The sequence below is a fragment of the Drosophila serrata genome, unplaced genomic scaffold, assembly GCF_035046125.1.
Source record: "Drosophila serrata isolate PLE 108 unplaced genomic scaffold, ASM3504612v1 contig_217, whole genome shotgun sequence".
NCBI lineage: Eukaryota > Metazoa > Arthropoda > Insecta > Diptera > Drosophilidae > Drosophila > Drosophila serrata.
The window spans coordinates 149656-170107 of record NW_028257115.1 but is presented as its reverse complement, the minus strand read 5'-3'; the positions used below and the strand labels follow the sequence as shown (position 1 = coordinate 170107).

Sequence of the window (20452 nt, the reverse complement as noted above, 5' to 3'; positions counted from 1 at the left end):
AATTAATGATTAATTAGTAAACTGACCAAATTAAATACCAAAAGTAATAACTAAAAAAGGCCATCCTATTAACTGCACGAAATAATTAAAAATTAATAGCATGGGTAAATATTTTCTGCCTTCGTAATTATAAACAAAAGCTCAACAACAACAATTAGTTGACATTATTATTTCAGCAGCCACTTAAAAAAAGCACAGATACTATTGTTTAAATATTAACAAAGCATTAAAAAATTATTCCTCTAATAATTGAATTGTCAATATGTATCACTAACTTGCATATTATATATTTACATAATCTACTGCTCCCCAGAACTTAACAAATTGCGGAAAATCAGTTTTAGTTTCCCCACACATTTTCCCAGTTGAACATTTGGCCCAGCAATCAGAAAATTCGGAAAAACTTCCTCTGGGGGCTTTTGGATGATAAATCGGGCTGTCGGTGGTTGTCTTTCGGGTGAGTTGCTAATCTAAATAATTAAGCAAACTCAATTAGATTTGCCCGGGCAAATATGTGAATATATATATATAAACACACAACCAGAATTCAGTGTGTGTGTGTGTTGCCAACTAATTTATCCATAAAAGGGCAAAACAAACTGGAAATGGAATGAAAACACTGACAAAATGCCTGGCAAAAAAAAAGACATTTGGCACAGATTGCTACCAGAACTGGGCCAGAATATTTGACGAAAGCTGGCCGCAAGCTAAAGGGAAGAGTTTGTATACATATGCTCTTCAGGATATGGTCAGAATCGGGTGGAATGGTTTCGGTCTGGTGCATAATTAAGCACGCAAACCGCAGAGAAATAAATATAGCAAAAAAAATGAAGATAGGAAGCTTACTTTGAGAAGACGAAGTGGGAATACCCTTGTAGTTACATGGGTTCATATGTGAAATCGATTATAAATTAAATTATGAATTATAAAATTGCATTAAATTACACAAAATCAATATTCCTGAATAATTTATAATTAACTTAGGCTGTTAACTTTCAGTATAAGTGTGTAATTTAGATGGATAGTGGGATTAGTATTAAGGTTACATATTGCTGTATCATTTTAAATTAAATATATTTCAGGGGGTCCAAGGCAATAAGAAAATTAATGGGAAAATATACTTATAGATAAATATAATTATAATTGTCATGATTAAGACTTACCCCAGTAGAGAAGGTTATCCATTGCCGGTCTTTTTTAATTTCCCTTCAGCATAGAATTATATTCTTGGTGACTTTAGCTAGGTTTCTCATGGCATCCTCAAAGTGAGCGTCATCGTAGTCATCCAGATGTATTGCACTATCACTATCACTAACGACGATCACTTTAGATGTAAACACCGGCGATGCCGCGAACAGACTGAGGGCAGCGCAGCAGGAGTGCCTCTATTTATAGTCCCAGAGAAAAGAGAACAGAGAAAGTGAGAAAGCAAGAGCGTAAGCAAGAGCCAGATCAAGAGAGTGAGCAAGAGCGAGAGCCAGATTAACAGCGTTAGCTAGAGCGAGAGCAAGAGAGGGAGCAAGAGGGACACCTCTAGAGTTAGAAAGCGAGAGTTACGGAGAATGATATATCAGAGATGCACCGTGAGCGATGGACATTTCCAAAGAGAGAGAGAGAGAGCGAGCTAGAGATAGTCAGAGAAAAAGGGAGAAAGCTATTCACAGCCAATAAAGTATTATATTATTATAAAAACAGTAACTAACTTTAGGAAACATTGACTAACTTGATGCTGATCAAGAATATATATACTATATATGACCGGAAATGACTCCTTTACTGCGTTACAAGCTCCTTACTAAAATTATAATACCCAGCAAGGGTATAAAAATAAATGCCACCGAAAAATAACGAAATCAGTGGCTGCGGGTTAAACACACACACACAACACACACAATTCTCATGGCCGGATATTTGGTAAACGCGTGTATATTGTGTATACGCAGTGTGGGCCTGTGACCAGTTTGGCCATCGAAAAAAAGGCAACCAATTGTCACAAAAAAAAAGATAAAAATTGAAATACAATTTTAAACGATTCACTGCATTCGAATCAACACAGCACAGTGACTTTTAATTTCAAGTCCCCACTTTTTGGTGGCATTAAAAATATTTCAACAATTCTATGTTTGGTTTTATGCAGTGAACAAAAAATATTTTAAAAATAACAGAAATAATGACAATGACAAATTGCATAAAAGCTAAGTACATTTAAAAAAAAAACATCTTTACAGATTTTTTGTTTAAAAATATTTAATTACTTTTAATTCCCGGTTAAGTGTTGAGCATGTTTCTAATTTTCTATAATTTTTAGATGTCTCTTATTATTGTTTCATTTATGGTTCATTTTGTACAACATTTCTAACCACAAATAAAAAATATAACAAAGAATTTAATTTAATACTTATAATATTCATAATTTAATTGAATATGTAATTCTAAATAATTTTTTTAGCTCATTAAAATTTTAATTGTGTGAATGAAGCTGTAAATTCAAATTTTTAGAAGTATTTTTTGCAGTAATAAAGATTTAACATGCTTATATGGTATTTATTTATTATTCTTTGTTATTTGTTTCAATATTTAATATTTTTTTATATTATTATATAAAATATATGCATATATATATATTTACATTGCTCAATAAATATTTATTCTTTTTAAGTTGAGGTTTAATCCTAATGCACCTTAAATTTCTCGACTAATAAAATTGACTACAAGCTCAACGACACTCTTTAAGCTCTTCTAAAACTCCCTTAGCTACACATAATTTTTTTTTTTTTTAATTTAATTTCCTTAATTTAAGTAATTTTCCTTAACGTGTTAGTCCTCGCTGCTGCCCTCCTCCTGGTACTGTATTTTATACCTTTTGATATCCTTTAGCTGTATATATTTTTAGCACTCAAGGCTGTGCCAAAGCTACGGATGCTCATGCGGATGTGGAATGATTTGAAAAGTGGTGTAGGCAACAGTTTGTAGGTGGGTGGTGGGTGGTTGGGTGGTTGGGTGGTTGGGTGGTTGGGTGGTTGGGTGGTGGTGTGGTCCAGGGAAAAAGGGTTAAGCATACACACACGAGCCGCCATTGCCGCCACCGCTGCCGCCTTGAGAGCCACCGCAAATGCGCCTGTTTTATTTTATTTCTCTTTTTTACCATGTTTTTTTTGTGTTTAAAACTTGTTGCAAAATACGAGCTGCCGCTGCTGCTGCGAGCCTCTGTCGAGGCCTTGACTCTGACTCTTTGAATGTCCTTGCTGGTGGGTGGGGAAGGGGAAGGCGAGGGGTAAGGACCTTGAGCAGAAATTGAAAATTGAAATTTGTGGGGCTGCTCAAGAGTAATGTATTTTGAATTTGTTGTTAGGGTTATGTTAGAAATTAATAAATAGGATTTAAAATAGGAAATAAAATAAATAAAACATTTCAACTTATTTATAAATATTTGAAAAATTTATATTTTGTAACTAAGATAAATTAAAATTCGATTTATCCTTTTTATACCCTTGCAGGGTATTAATATTTTAGTCAGAAGCTGTAAAATAAGTGAAGGAGTCATTTCCGACCCTATAAATCATATATATTCTTGATCAGCATCAGCAGCCGAATCGATCTAGCTGTCTTAGGAAGAAAAAAAATGTTGATAATTTTTTCAACATTTTTTAAGGATCTTTAAAATGTCAAAATTACGAAAAAAAATTTAATTTTTTATCATTTTAAATTGAGTATGCAGATTTATTAACCCAACAAAAACTAGCATGGGAAAGCTTTCCGATTTAAAATTAATGCATTTTTGACTGAATTATGAATATTTTAAAAATTTGATTTGTGAAAAATATTGTCATATTAGTTTGTGATCTGAAAAAGAACACAGTTAAGTGAATTGAAAAAAAAAAAAATGAAAATAGGAAACATATTTTCACTATTTGTTATGTATTGTTTATTATTTAATAAACATTGTTTCTCCCTTTAACTGTCTTAAAATATTCCTGAAACATACTTAAAATGATGGTATTACATTTATTTCCGAAATATATTATTTAAGTACAATTATTTAATATAAAAATATATAAATAAAATTTTTCCACCTTTTATATTTTCTGTATTTCTTAGAACAATTTTCTAAAATATGCTTAAGCCCCTTAAAAATGGTAAAACAAAATTCTGTTGAACCTAAAATATATGTGTTCGCTCAATCGAAGGCTGTAATTTTGTGAAAAGTAAGCCAAATTGTGTTGCCTTAGCCTTCGCCCAAAAAGGTCAAACTAAATTTGATTTGAATTTTAAATTACGCACACGATGAAAGTAATTTACCTAAAAATTTCACAACTGATGATCCGCCAAATTGGATGGGGCAGAGAGAGAGGGGTCATGAGAGGTTACCAGGACAGACACTTAAGGGTCAGGGTGCCATGTAACAAGATAAGACCCTTTACTGGAACTGAAAGACCTTTTGCATTTCAATTAAAAATGATTAAAGATACACAAGAAAAAGGTTAAAAGGCGCGCATGCAGCACAAAAATTTGTTGCGGGCAAATAACTTTCGAGAGGGGAAAAAAAAACAGAAAAACAAGCAACAGGAAAAGTAGAAAAGCCAAGCGAGCAGGGAAAACTGTCACACACACAACCGAACAAACAGATAAACCGTAAAGATATATATATATTTTATGCAAACGTTGGCCGCACAAAGAAAAAAAAATAAAACAAAGTCCTGCAACCATGGAAATTAGTTTTGCTGACAAAAACAAATGCGGATACATTTCTTTTTACGAGGAAACTTGAAACTTCAGTGCAGCAGAAACTGAAAAGGAACAAGGAAGAGGAACTGTCAAGGAAATGCGCGTGCACTGAGTTTTCTTTTGGTAGCAACAAAAAAAAAACAAAAACACACAATGGGAAAAGCGTTGAAAATGAAGAGGAAAGCAGCGACACAGTGTCTGGTTGTAGACGCATGTTGCTGCCGCACTTTACATCCTTTTTCCTTGTTTTTTTTGTTTCCTTTTAACAATTCTTTTATGATATCCTTAATAAACACACATGGAAAAAATAACACAACAATATAGAGTGGGTAAAATTAAAGATCTTAAATCAACGATTTTTCCACAAGAACTTTTATAAAAATGTAGGGAAAACCCTAGGAAAAGAGATAATAATTTTATTTTAATATAATATTATTTGTGTATAAACATATTTTGGCAAGTAATTAATTAAACTACATACTTTTGTGTATATCTTCTGGTTTTTTAAAGTTGCTCAACATTTTTTCTTGCTTTTTTTTGTGATAGGAATAGAATTAAATAAGTTTTCCCAACAGTTTTATCAATTTTATTTAATTTAATAATAATTTTACTAATATATTTTCTTGGGTAATATGCAAACATATATTTTAATAATATTTCTCACTTTATTATATAATTTTTTAACAGTGCACAAGGAAATACAAACAGTGGCAGAGCCGAAATGTCTGCAATTTCAATTCGCCAACATATGTCTCCGTTTCCCGCTCTCTTTTCCCATTTTCCCGTCTCTTCTTAGCCCTCCGGCTAATGTGTTTTCCCCTCTTTGCTTCGGCTGCACTTGCTTTTAATGAATTTTAAATTTAATAACCAAGCACTTAAAGTGGATAAATTTAATAAACATAACTATTTGCAAATTCAATGCTGGAAGCGAAACAAATAAAAGGTAGATTTTCCGGGAATCAAGTTCGTCCTGCACCTGACAGCTAATTGAGCCCAGTTGGGCTCTGTCTCTCTCTCTCTCTCTCTCCCTTTCTATATCCTTGCGGACTATTTTACGGCCCCAAGGAACTGGCACAAAAGCCCCACGCACACACCTGAGCCTGAGTTAAGGTCCTGACTGGCCGTCCGCCTCCACTCTCGTAAGACAATTATGAAATGCGTTTTTTATAGTCCTATTATTGCCGGAGTCCCCGGCATACGGGACAGAGCAGGGGACAGCATACAATCGGGCTTTGTTATATGGCCAAGATCGCTTTGTCTTGGCCATTTTCTGGCGTTGATTAAAAATATACGTACGTGCATACCGGACGCTTGTATAACAATGTCCTTTTTGGCTTCAAGGGAAAGCCTCAATTCTTCTCGCTGATTGCCTTGATTACATTACATTTAAGATTTAAGAACAACAGAAAAAAGTGAACACAAAATTGGCTCATAAAATTTCAGTTAAGCAGCTTTGCTGCATTGTTTAAGTTTTTCTCTGAAATTATAACCTTTTTTATACTTTTTGCTTATAATCAAAGCTAGTTATATTTTCTTGATATATTTAATTTAGAGTTAACTGTATAAAATATATTTTTTGAGGAAAGAAAAACTCAAAATGAAGAAATTCTTAGTCAATATTAGTTTCACAAATTAAAATTAAAAAATTCCTTAAATAATTCCGCTGTGGAATTTATTTTATTTTAAATTGAAAACATTTTAAGAAAATATTCCCTAAAGAGCCTTTCAAATATTCAAACTAAAAAATAACGGATTTCTTAGTTCAAAACCCTGGAAGCCGTAAAAACAGCTGTCTTCAGTCGATATTTGGTATATCGATAGTTAAATAGTATTAAAAATAGTATTTTTGACATTCTATGCAAACGGTCACATTGCTTGGCGGCTTCAACAAAATTTTCGGGAAAAAATAAATAAGCAACATAAATTAACTATAAAAATGAACCAAGATCCCGAAGAACAATCATTTCAAATGCAGGCCCTTGAAATACGCGAACCGGATGCCAATTTTGATCCAGAGAAGCCACCAGAGTCCGGGGAGGAGTACTTAATGCACATGGCCTACGAAAGGAAACGCTGTCCGGCTGTTGTGACCAAAAGATCTTCGAAAATCAAGGATTGTGTGGGCAACAATACCTTGCAAATGATGGAGAATGTAAATAGAATGACAAGGCGGCTCCTACCAACTGTTAAATTAATTACTCGTTCTTTTTTAGCCCGCTTTGCCACCTTTTAGGTGCCTACTGCCCACGCCGGAATGGCGACAGCAACAGGTAAAATCCTTTCAAATTGCTCGCTCCCAGGTGCTCATCCTACGCAAGGAGCTGGCCCAGAATAACTATGATCAAGGGGCTGAACCGCCGCTAACCTCTGATCAGGAGAAGTGGCAGGAATTCTGCCGGAATCAACAGCCCCTGCTCAGCACAATACTGCATTTGACTCAAAACGATTTGGAGCATCTCCTGGAAATGCTCAGCAACTGGCTACAAGCCGAGGAGGTTGATCTTCTCCAGGATGTATGGCTAGCCCGCTGGCTGTATGCCACCTTGGTGTGCCTGCATTTGCCACTGGAACCATATGTATTCAGCACTTTGCGTTACATTGCTCGTTCCTGCATCCATCTTAGAAATCAATTGAAGGCTGAGGAAAGCCAGCGAGCAGCGCCCTATAATCTATTACTAACACTTATACTAGATGTCTTTGCACAGACTGATTTTAAGGAATATATATAAGCTTCTCATCATATTTTCTTTTATATTTAATATTGTGGAAACATGCGTCTGTAAGCTTGGCAAATATCACAGCTGCTTTGATGATGATCGTCCATAAGTGTGGACAAATGGCTGCTGCTGCTCGGCGTCAACGATGAACTCTGGCTAAGGCTGCTCAACTGAGTTGTGCTGGAACAAGAGGATAGTCGTCGCTCCTGCTGCTGATGCTGGTCTGGGGAACCTCCTCCTCGCCAACCTGGACAACAATTGGATTGACGACCATGGCACACCGTTTGCTGCTGCTTTCGTGGCCGATCTAAGCGGCTTAAACAGCGGCTCTCCACATGACGATTGGTCAATGAAGAAACCGGCGGCTCTTCCCTGAAACCTGAGCAACTGCACCCCTTTTTCCTATCTTGCGTCGTCAGTTGGGCAGAGAGCTCTACTTTTGGAGCTATAATACCAGGAAACGCCGGTGTGGCCTTCATCAGAAGCTGCACATTGGAACTATGGGCGCAGCTCAAACGGGGAATAGTGGGCTGCATCACATCCGAGAGGTTTCCAATGAAGTAGGCCAATCTTCGACCGTTCTGCCAAATGGTAATCTCCAGTTGTTCGGATCTTAGAAGGTCGTGCATATCCTCCAGGCATTCCACATTCTTGAAATAGCCCTCCATCGTGAATTGGTCGTGGCACAGCATAGGAAATCGTGGCTCCATCGCTCCCGTTCGAAAGTAATAACCCAAAGTTTTAACCGTGGCCTCCAAATAACCGTGGGAGCAGAGCCAAACACCGGGACACGTGAGCTAAAATATAATAAGATCTTTAAAAGATGGACTATATTCCAAAGATTCCACCAACCGCATGAAGTTGCAGGTCCAATCTCACATAGAATCTCTTGTGAGACATTTTTTAAGGAAATTGTAAGTGAAAGTATGCTATATCTGCCGGTGGAGGCCAAATAGTGGGGCGGGCATTGGGGGGCGCTTTGTTTTGGAGCCATTTGGTTGCCAAGGAGAGCCGTTAAAATGCGAATTTCAAAGTCGATTACTTATCGATATCGACAACTAGGACACGTAGTTGTTAATTATTCAGATGGCGGCTTTAGCTTCTTTATAATATTGATACTCTAGATTTGGCGGGAAAAAAGTTGAAGTGGCAACCTGGCACCCGACAGGCAAGAAGAAAGATTTCTCTCTGGATTAAAACAGATCTGTTTATGAATTTTACATCTTACATGAGAATTCCATGTATCTGTAAACGTGGAAAATGGTTATCTAGACGTTTAAGATGTAATATTTTAAATAACATCAAGTTATTCAAAACATTGATATCAAAAAAGAATATCGCAACATCGATATTTGGCAAACAAAATATCACGATATAAATCTATCATTTTGAGAAAAATATCGATATTTTGATATATTTCCAACAACTCTAGCTTTGTTTTGGAAGAAATTAAAAAAATTGGAGATGCACTTCAAGACATTACCCATTTATCTGGGCCTCGTGCCTCTACTCCTCCAGGTCACAAGTGCTGATTCCCCCGAGGAGGAGCAGGGCGTTCGCTATGCCAATCGCTGTGAAGCCTGCAAAATCCTGGCCGCCGAACTGGAGGCGCGGCTCGGTGAGACCGGCAAGTCCCATGATGTGATCGAGATCGGCTATTCCTTGGATGATGTGAAGCCAAAAAAGCGCACGGAATACCGGCGAAGTGAGCTGCGGCTGCTGGAGTCTCTGGAGAACGTCTGCGAGCGTGTACTCGAGTACAATCTGCACAAGGAACGGACGGACAGCACGAGATTCGCCAAGGGCATGTCGCAGACCTTCCAAACCCTTCACGGCCTGGTGGACAAGGGCGTCAAAGTGGATCTGGGCATACCCTACGAACTGTGGGACAAGCCACCCGTCGAAGTCACCCAAATGAAGACGCAGTGTGAAAATATGCTGGAGGAATACGAGGAAAGGATCAGTGATTGGTACTTTGAGCTCCAGGATAAGAAGTCTCTGAAGAAGCACCTTTGCGAGGATCATGTCCTCAAGAGGAAGGAAGAACGAGAATGCCTTAAGGAGGAACTGCCTCCACCGAAACCCAAACAAACGGACAAAAAGAACAAAAAGTCGAAAGGTGATAAAGAGGAATTGTGAGGCCAAAGAGCAAATGCATATCAAAAGGAACTAAATTCTAATCAAATTCCATTTCTTTAAGAAGTAGTTCAAGTTAATTTTTAAATATTTGATATTTATACGATTTCTCAACATTTTAGATAATAAGTAATAGAAGATTAATATTTTTTTTAATTTGCTTGAGAAATGGAATTACATTAGAATAAAACTTGTAGTTTGAAGATAGTTTAAGTAAAAAAGACTCACAATGTCACTCAAATTAGTATCCTGTATCCAGAGCCAAGCCTTCCTTAACGATTGAACCACAAAACGTTACTGAAAGTTTTACCTGGGACCATTGGCAGGCTTATTGATTTCGGCCACGAATTGGGGTCGACAATTAAAAATTGACTGCCCTCGGGAGTCCAACACTCGCTCATAACCACCACCATAGTCCCCAAGTGCCACGTGGTTGCCTTAAACATATTGTACAAGACCGATTACATAGCACTTGCCAAATATATAAATAATAAATGATTAATGTTGCAATACTCATTACAGTTTTGACGAGTTTGTATGGGATTTTAATCTGTAAAATGTAGCAATAAAAATTCTTCCCTTGCTTTTGTATGTCTTTAATAAATACGTTGCGTATGTATATTTAAAGTAAAAAATATTATTTATAATCGAATAATTGGATTTTTCATCTTTGAGTTTTCGTTTGTTTAGAATCACTACATCTTCTCGGCTTCTTGGGGGACTACTTTACCCCAAAACCCAATGGAGTCTTTAAGTTTTGATTACATCGAAGTTCAAGAAGCCCATTTGGATATTATTTAGTTTGCTTATAGCTTCATCACATCCCAGGGATCGTCCATATAATGTAAAATGGCTTTATCGTGAAGTCTATCCCCAAAAACTTCCTTAAGTAGCCGTAAAACGCGCTCCTCAATGAACGCCACCTGATCCTGTGGACAATAATCATCTTGGGCCGAATGGGCCATGGTTATGGCCACCGGTGGCACGGGTAGACGTTCAATAAACCTTTTGAAATTCGTAAAGTACGATTCGAGCTCCTCGGCGGTGCTAATGTGATGCGGCAAGCCGTTATTGTCGGTGGTGCTGCCCGAATCGAAGATTAAATGCCAATCGATCTCATCATCCGGATACTTTTCCTGCAGCTGCTCAGCTAGACTGACAATCTTGGCATATACCTCCGGAGTAATAACCTTCTCATCCGGCTTTTCCAGTCCCTCGAATGTACGTTCCTCCTCCAAATGCCAGAAGATTTGCTTGAGAGCATCCAACTGAGTCTGCCTGCGGTCCGCCGTGGCCATGTAGTCTGCGATGGTGGCGGTTCCCGAACTTTTAATCTTCTCCACACTCTCGAAATGAAAGATCTCCTTCAGCTGATTGTAGCAATCAGCATCCTTGTAGATTTCCAAAAATGGATTCGAAGTGCTAAAGAAATCCAAATCTATATCGAGCACAAATCTCGGGGCATCCTCCAACGCTAAGAATTCCTTTGGATCGAGATTCTCGTTATCGGCATCGTGAACCTGCAGTTCGACACTCTTGGCTTCCTGGAGATCATCGGTGGTGCAATAGTTGCCATCGGCAATAAAGTAATCCAAAGGACAATCGACGCCAATTCGATCCTCCTTGTGACCCACTTTGAACTGATGCCGGCCGGTGGGCAGCTGTTGGCACCAGGAGTTCTTAAGCCAAACGACACGATTAAAGTGACCTACAGGCAGGGGAAGAAAAGAGATAAGTAAAACTTAAAATCCAGTAAAGAATCCTTCCCACTCACCCGCATATAGAGTGGGCATAATCCAATTCTCTATGCTCAGCTCATTGAGCATTGTGTCCTTGTCAAATGCCGAACTGGCGGCTATATGTCGCGGTATAACCAGATCTGGATGCGAATCAAAGTGCACCAAGATATTATTCTCCAGTGGAAGATGTCGAGTGCCCAAGCAGCGGTATATAAACTCCAGGACATCATTGTGATAATCAACAATAAAGACGGGGATGCGTTGGAATTTCCTTGGACTACTTGGGGTGCTCTGCACCCTAAGTAAGGGCATGACCCGGGCGGGGATCAGTTGGGGAATCTCCTCATCATCCTCGTCATCCTCCAAATCTTCGCTCTCCTCGCTATCGTCCTCCTCCGCACTCTCTTTTTCCTCCACAGTCTTTTGTCTCTTTGTTGGCGGCGCCTCTTCCTCCGCCTCCTCCTCCTCATCCACCGCTGCAGCCGTTGCCTTCACCGACAGTGTCATCGAACTCTCGGGACTTTCACTTTGTGTTAGCTTTTTCAAAGCCGCCGCTGCACTCTCCTTGTCCAGAGTATCCGACTCCATTTCGTCCCGGGTGTTTTTTAATATAAACCGTATGGGAACTTAATTTCGGCTATTAATTATTGGCATTTAACTTTTTGTATTTAATATTTCTTTGATAGGGATGTGAAAAATATACCAAAATATCTGAATATCGATACGGGTTATATCGATGGTCTTATCGTTGACCAGCTAGTATTTTGGTATTTTTATACCGCGACGATAATTTTGAATAATTTGCCGCTCAAATTTCTAATTTGAAAAGGGAGGTTTGGGGTTTTATTTATTTTTAATTTTATAAGTTTGATAAATAAAATATTTTAAGGAAGACCTTTTTTATTTTACATCTTGTTGGCCCATAAACCCGTCTTTTTAAGAAAATGGGAGCTGTAGAATAAAAAAAGTAGTAAATAATTTAATATATGGAACTCAATTATCGGTATATTTTTCGATGTCATTGGTAAATGTACGTTATGGAACTCAATTATCGGTATATTTATCGATGTCATTGGTAAATGTACGTTAATTTTAAAATATTTCTACCTAAAATACTTTGAACTTGTTTATACGCTTTAATCGTTGCGTATATATAACATATCATTTTAATAAATATTTAAATTATTTCTTACAAGTGTATTTAGTTTATGTTTAGTTTTATAAATATTTTCAATATCTTTGTTATATTTTCATGATAAATTTCACAGCTTATTTAATATTTGATGTAAGAACATTTGTAAAATATAAGTTTATATATGATTTAAAATAAAATAATTATTAAATTGATTTAATATCTAAATTAAATAAATTATATTGCTCAAATTAAATTATAAAAATAAACTTGAAAGAAAACAAAGTGCCTCAAGAAGTCAAGGATTTTCCAGAAACTCATAAAAGCTATGTACATATGTACATTTCAATTGCAAAGTTTGTGAAAGGTGATTTTTTTGAAAAGAAATTCATTAATTAAACATCACTCCCCCTTGTAAGCTAAGCCCCCCCCCCCTGTGGGCTGTGCCATTGCCACCACCCACATTTCAAGGTTGCGCTCACATTTCGGAGATTTAAATCAATATTCCGTGTGTATCTGCGAAGCTCGGACGCTGCTTGGCGTAATGCGATTGCTATTGAGACTTGGACGGAGCTTCCAGCCCGCAGAAAGCGCCGCCCACGCTCATCCGGAGCTTTTCATTCATAAGTTGTTAATTTTTCTGTGAGTATTTGTAATTTTGCAGCGGCAGAGGCGGACGCCCGCCCACATGGCCGATTGGAATGCGTAAAATGTTGCCGCAGTGTAGGTTCGTGTGTATCTGTGTCGCTGTAACTCTGTATCTGTGGGCTTCTTTTTCTTGTATCTCTATCTTTACTGGTTATTTGCTTTTTCTGTTTCATTTTCATTTTTGTTGTTGTTGTTGTTGTTTTTGTGCTTTTTGCAGCTGGTGAAAATGAATGGCGGCTTGGTGGTCTGGAAAAACGCCAGCGCCGACTGCGCTGCTCGGACGTGGGCGTGCAATGTTTCCGCCGCTGGAGCGTTATCAAAAATATATATAACTGTATATAGGGTTTTGTGGGTGTCTTCCCTCCAAACACTCTCCTTTTATTTCACTTTTTTTATGTTTGTTTTTATTTTACTTATTTTTTTTTGGGAGCCAAGTTATTGCGTAGGCTGTGACACCCCAAAATATATATGTGTATATAGTCTTACCTCCAAACGCCACTTTTCTGGTTTGCCAAATTACAACAAGGCCTAAAGTAATTCATAACATCGGTTTCCTATTGGGTTTAATTAAAAAGTTCCAATTGGACCTTTTGGGGGGATATATTGTTATTAAGTAAAAATAGAGATTTACCAAAAAATGTTATATAAATGTCTAGGAAAAATGCAGTTTTGCATGCAATAAATTTAAGTATTTCGTATACTATATAATACAGATATTGGCAGTAAGTATTACTTAATACTTTATCATTAAAATGCTTTTCTTTTTGATATTAAAAATTTAAACATTTCAATATTTCCAACAAAATATTCAGCTTTTCATTGTTTTCAAAAAATTCTATCATATTTTTCCCCACAATTTATTTATAAATGCACTACATGTTCTTCGTTTACAAATTACTTGGGTCAATGTAATTAACAAGCATTAAAACAACAAAAAATTGCTACAAATTTTCAAGAGGGGGAAATGCTTCTCTCTAAAACGGAAGTGCCAACTTTGAGAGCATCGCCCCTTTAGCTCCGACTTTTGATTGAATCAATTGGCTGCAATTTCGCTTTTAGTTTTTATTATTATTTTTGTTTTTGTATCAATTACAGTAGCTCTGGGTTTTCCCTAGCTACTGTCTCACCCAATTCTCGCAATTAATTTGCCTTCAGCTTGACCCCGTAGGTCAAACACAGTGCCGCATTAACCTTCGTTAGCCTCATACACTCTCTGTTTTTTAACAGTTCTTTCCTCTACAATTGAAGAAGGCTGGACGATGGGCGATGACAACGCCGACGATGATGATGACAATGATGATGATGATGAAGATGAAAAGAAAAAACAACTAGGGGAAAAAGCCAGCAGAAATTTCTGCGCTTGAATGCTCTAGTTTAAAAATACAAGCTCGTAAAGTCAACACCCGAAACAGGGTCGAAAACGAGGGGAGTTTAAAATCATTTTAAAGAAATATATAAAAAAAATAATAAATAAATTTAAGAAGAGTTTCTAAAAATCTATATAAGTTAATGCTTATACGTTTGAAGTTCATATTATTTGTATTATAATAAAAAATGTTATTAAATTATGTACCTATTTAATTAATACAATATTTCAAGTTAAAAAACTAACCCTTAAAATACCTTAGCTATTAATTTTTAAAATTCAAATTCACTCAACCATTTAGATAAGATTTGAGGATAGAAAATTCATCAAGCTCCCACCGGTAATGACGTCAAAAGGATTTTGATTCTGGCGTAGGTGCCTGCTTTTCGTTTTCCCCTTTTTACCATCCTGTATTTTCTTTTATTTCATTTTATTATTTTCCCTTCCTTCGAGAGAAACACGTGGCTCTGGCTGTGTTTAAGCCACCGTGAGGCTGAGACTGAGTCAAAGGGAAACTGAACCCGGGAACCCATATATATAGCACAATACAAAATCATGAAACAACGTCATTCGAATTTCAATTCGTTAAATAGTCATTCAGTCATTTGGTCAGGTCGCAGTTTGTTTCATATCAATCGCAACTTTTGGCTCGCGTGGGTTGAATGAATGTTTCACATCTTTTTCCCCCTTTTATCTGGAGAGACTGGAGTTTGTGGTGGATTTTTTGGCTATATTATATCATTTTAAAAGGTAATTAAGTATTAAATAATTTTTTAAACTATAAAAATGGTTAATTGTTATAATAAACAAATTTTTCTACATTTAATGGTCAAATCTTTAGAATTTTCAAGTATTTTTCAAACCACAAATTCCAACATTTTCAATATAATATTACGTATACGTAATGCCAAAATATTACTCATACGCCACGTGGCTTAACTTAAAATTGTTTAAATTTCAATTTATACCAAAATTTAAGTAAATTTACTTTATAATATTAACCTAAAATATACAAGTAAATGTATTTCTAAAACTTAAGCAGACTTTTGGCTATAACATCCGAGCATCACTTTGTCTGGAACAACGTCATCAGAGTGCCACGAATTTAAAATACTGGGAAGCGGGAGAAGAACGGCATACGGGTATCTATATCTATATATATCAATTCATATATATGTATATATATATAGAATTTGTGAGATATATCAGGCTCTTTGGTCTGGTCAAACGTCAAACGCACGTCGATCGTCAGATTGTCGATTGTCGAGACCCCCGAGTGGCGCCCACCGACATCCGTTGGGGCTCATATGGGCGAAGAATGATTCACAGAAATCATTCGGAACGGAACTCTGGGGGCTGGAACACTCTGGGGCCTGGCAAGTGGGATGATGATTTGATTTGATGCTAAAATGAGTGTGTGAGTAAAGTAAAGTGAAGTATGTCTGATCAGGCGGAACGGAAATGCGAATGCGAGATAATCAGTCGGGCCAATTCTTAATCCCATTTCAGTTGTTTTAGGTCAGTAAAGTGGAGTGAAAAAAAGTAGTGTGGGAGAATTTTGTATTGTTACTATTATTAGATTAAAATATAGTGTAAGAAATATATGAAGATACTCACTGTAATTAATAGAAAGGGGAACAAGGCGTTAACTGACATATTGCATATATGTATCTGTATTAGGATTTTGCCCCTCTGAATACCTTTTCTTCAAAATGAGTATTATAATCTACAAATTTCTAGGGGTATCAAAATTAATACCTAAAAATAATACCCTGCTACCAAATCTGACCAATTATCGTATTACCAAAACCAGTTTAAATCTATATTCGATGACTTTACACATATAAATCGATAGGAAACGATATATTTTCCTTTTAAGCTATCAATAAACAATAAGGTATATTATTCATTCTTCATTTTTAATTAAATCATCACAACATATATGTAAATATTTCAACCCCAACTTTGATAAAAAAAAATTAAAATTAAACCGCATACATAAGATATTTCTGGATATGATGAATAAATCCCCAACATGACTTATAAGAAAACTCTTTTATATGGCAGCCGATTAAATTTAAATTAAAAACCACACAAGATATTTCTGGATATGATGAATAAATCGCCAACATGACTTATAAGACCCCTCTTTTATATGGCAAACGGATAGCAAATCACTCAGATCCCGTATTTTTCCTATATTCCCAGAAATTTCCCCCATCATTCCATATCGGAAATGGCCATGACTGAATGAATGAATGTACTATATCTATATCACATTGTGTGGGCGTCATCATCATCTCTATATTGATTAGACAATTGGTTTTGATAATCAACAATCAAATGCCGTCACCTACCTGTGCCAATCGTGAGGTGCAAAAAAAAGGTAATTCAATTTTTCAGTTAATAGATTAAAGTTTACCCCACCAACGATAAGACAGATAATGCGTTGGGGTGATTCATTGAGCTCTATATAAATGAGTCCTCCAATTGGGTATTCCCTTTTTGGTGCTGGAATTAGACATTGAACTTGGTCTCAACCGAAAGAAAAAAAAAAAGAAAAACGGAGCCCCAAGGTTTGACCTTGGTTTCTACAGTGTCAGAAAATAAGAGTAACGAGCAAGGCCATTCCCCGCAAAATGCAATTGAGCAGCTTTTTGAAGTTTGCTATTCCAGGTGCTTACCTCAAATTCCTCTGAACTTTGATGCTAAACTGAAAATAATTTTATGGGGTTTATTTTAGGTTTATACAAAATTTTATGAATTTGTTAATTATAGCAATAAAAAGTTATATTTTTCCATATCTAGAAATGGAAGTGGAAATTTTTGGTATCTTTAGAGCGTACAGTTTAATTGAAAGATATTCTCAATCCAAAAAAATGTAACTTAATAATATTTTAAATTTATAAAACTTTAAATAAATATAGACGAGAAATCAAACTGATTCCGGGAAGCCGAAGTATATATAGAATCGAATTGAAAATAATTAAGCTGAAAATATTTGGATTCTGTAAATAGAAATTACGTTATTTTTATTTGACAATTTTACCGACAAATCAAAATATAAAAAACTCATAACTAAGTCAAAAAAACATTATTTTTAAATCTGAAAACAGTCCAATGTTAGTTTTTCTAAGGTTAACAAATCTGCATACTCAATAAAAAAATTTTAAAAATTTAAATTTTTTATAAATTTTTCACAATTTTAATGCTGTAAAATTCTGAACAAAATATCAAAAAAAAAAATTTTATTAAACATAGCTAGATCGATTCGGCTGTTCATGCTGATCAAGAATATATATGATTTATAGGATCGCAAATGACTCCTTCATAGCGTTTTAAGCTTCTGATTTAAATTATAAGGATAAGGATTAGGATAAGGATGCAAGGATATAAAATTACCAAAATATCTGTATGATTTTATCATCCTTTTTTCTAACTAACAATTTTTAAATATACAACTTTAATATTTAAAATTTTTCCTTGATTTTTTTCAGTGCACGGTTTCTTCTTTCGCCCTTTCTTCTCTGGGCTGGCAGACAAGCTGGTGGCCTCCCACGCAAAACGAGTGTCCTGGGGAACGGCACCTCCGTATTCCCCCAGCAGCGAGGACACCCACCACATAGTCCTCGGGTTCCAAGTCGCAACCTTGCTTCAGAGCTGAAAGCGAGCAACGCCTTATTGCGTGGGTTTAAGCATAGATTCCGTATTGCCACTTCTCTCACTCTTACCACTCATTTCCCCCCAGTCCCCCCAGTCTGTCTTTCTTTCTTTCTTTATTTATCCAACGGTTTTCGCTGCTGCGTGGGACTTTCATTCATGAAAATTTTGCTCGAAAGTCGTTGCCGATTCGCATACATACACGTGTATCTATGTGCACATACAAAAGCACGTTGTGCTGGGCTTTACCTAACGCTATATATGTATTTTTATATATCTTTTACATAGGGCTTATGCGACGCAGGCGCCTCGCACAGTTTTGTTGTTTGTGGAGAAATTTTTGCACGCGCCGCATATCCTTGAAATTGTCCTTCCATGCGATTTGTGCTTGTGTGAGTGTGTAAGTGAGCCTTCCTCCTTTTCGTGTGTAAATATCAGGGTCATGGTTATAAAATTAAACATTTCGTCGAGTCTCCAAAATAACTGGAGCTTAGGGGAGAATTTTTTGGGGCGCAAGCTTTCCTTTGTAGAGCTGCTCAACAAGAACTTCATTGATGATTCTGCTTCTTCTTCTTCTTCTGCATCTGGCTTCCATAACTTCTTATCGGCAATTCTTCCCATACTCCCTTCGCCCCGCTTCACATTTTTGCTCCATTAACTTTTGCATTCATTTACTGGGGCTCTCACCCAAAAAGTAGGTGGGAAGGGGCAGGGAGGGAGTAGGGGCGAGGAGTAGGAGAGCGAGAGCGAGAGCGAGAGAGAGCTAGTTTAGCTGGCGAATTCAATGAATCAACATGGGCACGCATACAATTGCACAAAAATATCAATGAACTTTACACAAAACTTATGAGAGCTTTGCAGCATGGAGAAATAGTCAAAGAGCGAGAGAGCCGGAGCGATTAGAGTGGAGATTGGAGACAAGCCGGAGGGCAGGTGAGCAGTGTGCGATCCCAGTTGGGAAAGAATGTGCAGGTATTTGTGAATTTGTGTGCACCATCAATGAAGGTTGATTGTAAACTGCGTTAGGTTCTGAGGAAATACAAAATAATATCATAAATTCACATATATTTACTGTTAAAGCTTCCGCAGTAAATTTAGGTTTTTAAGCCCTAAATCTATTTTAAATAAGAATAATAATAATACTCATTTTTCCGTAATTTATTATTTTAAAAGTAATAACCACCTTCCCTACACTTCGTCAAGTGCAGTAAATTTCCCAAGGGGTTTTTCGTTGCCTGTGCTCACCTTTTTGGAGAGTTGGAGAGAAGCAACTACCTCGGGCTCTCATATGTCTAATCTCTCACTCTCTCTTTTTGTGTGGTGCTCTTGTGACTGCAAGTGTGTGAGTCCTGTTTCGAAATTCCTATAAAATTATTTTATCTGTTTAAATTTAAATTTTAAATTTAAAAACATTTTTAAAATTATCCATTCTTAAAAAAAAACATCTATGTTATTACTTCTGTCTAGCTCGAAAATTCCAAAACAGAGAGAGAGAGAGAAGGAGGGAGAGCATTAGCGTGCTCTTTGTTATTGTTCCTTAAGCTGAGAACAGCTACAGTGGCGGACTAAAGTATGAGGACAACCTCCTTCTTAGCATTTTACCTTCCTATATGTTATATGGGTAATGTAATAATGGTGTTTTGTTTTCAATTTTAGTAAAATACAACATACTAAATTTAATTTTGATTAAATATAAAGTTTTTAAGTTTAAAACAAAAATCTTATAAAAGGCACTTACAACAGTAAACATATATGTATGTATTTCTTACTTATGGTCTTATAATACTTTTTTGTGAAAAGTAATAATGCTGTTTTGTTTTTAATGTTAGTATTATACAACATTATAAATTTAATTTTGATTCAATATAAAGTTTTTAAGCTTAAAACAAAAATCTTATGAGAGGCACTTACAACAGAAAACATATATGTATGAATGTATTTCTTACTTATGGTCTTATAATATTCTAATACTCCTATTTATGGGAAAAGTAATAATGCTATTTTGTTTTTAATGTTGGTATTATACGACATTCTAAATTTAATTTTGATTAAATATAAAGTTTTTAAGTTTAAAACAAAAATCTTGTAAAAGGCACTTACAACAGTAAACATAGATGTATGTATTTCTTACTTATGGTCTTATAATACTCTAATAGTCATATTTATGGGAAAAGTAATAATGCTGTTTTGTTTTTAATGTTAGTATTGTACAACATTCTAAATTTAATTTTGATTCAATATAAAGTATTTAAGTTAAAAAAAAAAATCTTATAAAATGCACTTTCAACGGTAAACAAATATGTACATATGTATTTCTTTCATATGGTCT

General features: G+C 36.0%; 4 protein-coding genes across 4 annotated transcripts; 2 read left to right on the top strand and 2 right to left on the bottom strand.

The window, feature by feature from the left end:
• The first annotated feature begins 6563 nt into the window (after positions 1 to 6563).
• On the top strand, positions 6564 to 7467 carry Gem2 (Gemin 2). The gene is made up of 2 exons (XM_086829812.1): positions 6564 to 6877; positions 6939 to 7467. The coding sequence occupies exons 1-2, from the start codon at positions 6662 to 6664 to the stop codon at positions 7452 to 7454; spliced, it is 732 nt and encodes a 243-aa protein (XP_086685938.1). The 5' UTR covers positions 6564 to 6661; the 3' UTR covers positions 7455 to 7467.
• On the bottom strand, positions 7154 to 8413 carry LOC110185309 (uncharacterized). Its single transcript, XM_020954063.2, has 2 exons — positions 8295 to 8413; positions 7154 to 8239 (listed from the first exon to the last, which is right to left on the bottom strand). Exons 1-2 carry the CDS (start codon positions 8340 to 8342, stop codon positions 7481 to 7483), a joined length of 807 nt encoding a protein of 268 aa, XP_020809722.2. The 5' UTR covers positions 8343 to 8413; the 3' UTR covers positions 7154 to 7480.
• Positions 8414 to 8725: 312 nt separating this feature from the next.
• Positions 8726 to 10090, top strand: CNPYb (FGF signaling regulator protein canopy b). The gene has a single exon (XM_020944787.2). It carries the CDS (start codon positions 8907 to 8909, stop codon positions 9579 to 9581), a length of 675 nt encoding a protein of 224 aa, XP_020800446.2. The 5' UTR covers positions 8726 to 8906; the 3' UTR covers positions 9582 to 10090.
• Positions 10091 to 10158: 68 nt separating this feature from the next.
• MESR6 (misexpression suppressor of ras 6) lies at positions 10159 to 12268 on the bottom strand. Its single transcript, XM_086829811.1, has 2 exons — positions 11353 to 12268; positions 10159 to 11286 (listed from the first exon to the last, which is right to left on the bottom strand). The coding sequence occupies exons 1-2, from the start codon at positions 11903 to 11905 to the stop codon at positions 10385 to 10387; spliced, it is 1455 nt and encodes a 484-aa protein (XP_086685937.1). The 5' UTR covers positions 11906 to 12268; the 3' UTR covers positions 10159 to 10384.
• Positions 12269 to 20452: the final 8184 nt, after the last annotated feature.

What these genes read in the sequence shown, in the direction of transcription:
- Gem2 (XM_086829812.1), top strand. Translation starts at nt 6,662, where the DNA reads ATGAACCAAGATCCCGAAGAACAATCATTTCAAATGCAGGCCCTTGAA. An exon ending in CCTTGCAAATGATGGAGAAT is followed by an intron (nt 6,878 to 6,938) that starts GTAAATAGAATG and finishes GTTCTTTTTTAG; the next exon opens with CCCGCTTTGCCACCTTTTAG.
- LOC110185309 (XM_020954063.2), bottom strand. Translation starts at nt 8,342, where the DNA reads ATGTCTCACAAGAGATTCTATGTGAGATTGGACCTGCAACTTCATGCG. An exon ending in TGGACCTGCAACTTCATGCG is followed by an intron (nt 8,240 to 8,294) that starts GTTGGTGGAATC and finishes ATTATATTTTAG; the next exon opens with CTCACGTGTCCCGGTGTTTG.
- CNPYb (XM_020944787.2), top strand. Translation starts at nt 8,907, where the DNA reads ATGCACTTCAAGACATTACCCATTTATCTGGGCCTCGTGCCTCTACTC.
- MESR6 (XM_086829811.1), bottom strand. Translation starts at nt 11,905, where the DNA reads ATGGAGTCGGATACTCTGGACAAGGAGAGTGCAGCGGCGGCTTTGAAA. An exon ending in TATGCCCACTCTATATGCGG is followed by an intron (nt 11,287 to 11,352) that starts GTGAGTGGGAAG and finishes CCCTGCCTGTAG; the next exon opens with GTCACTTTAATCGTGTCGTT.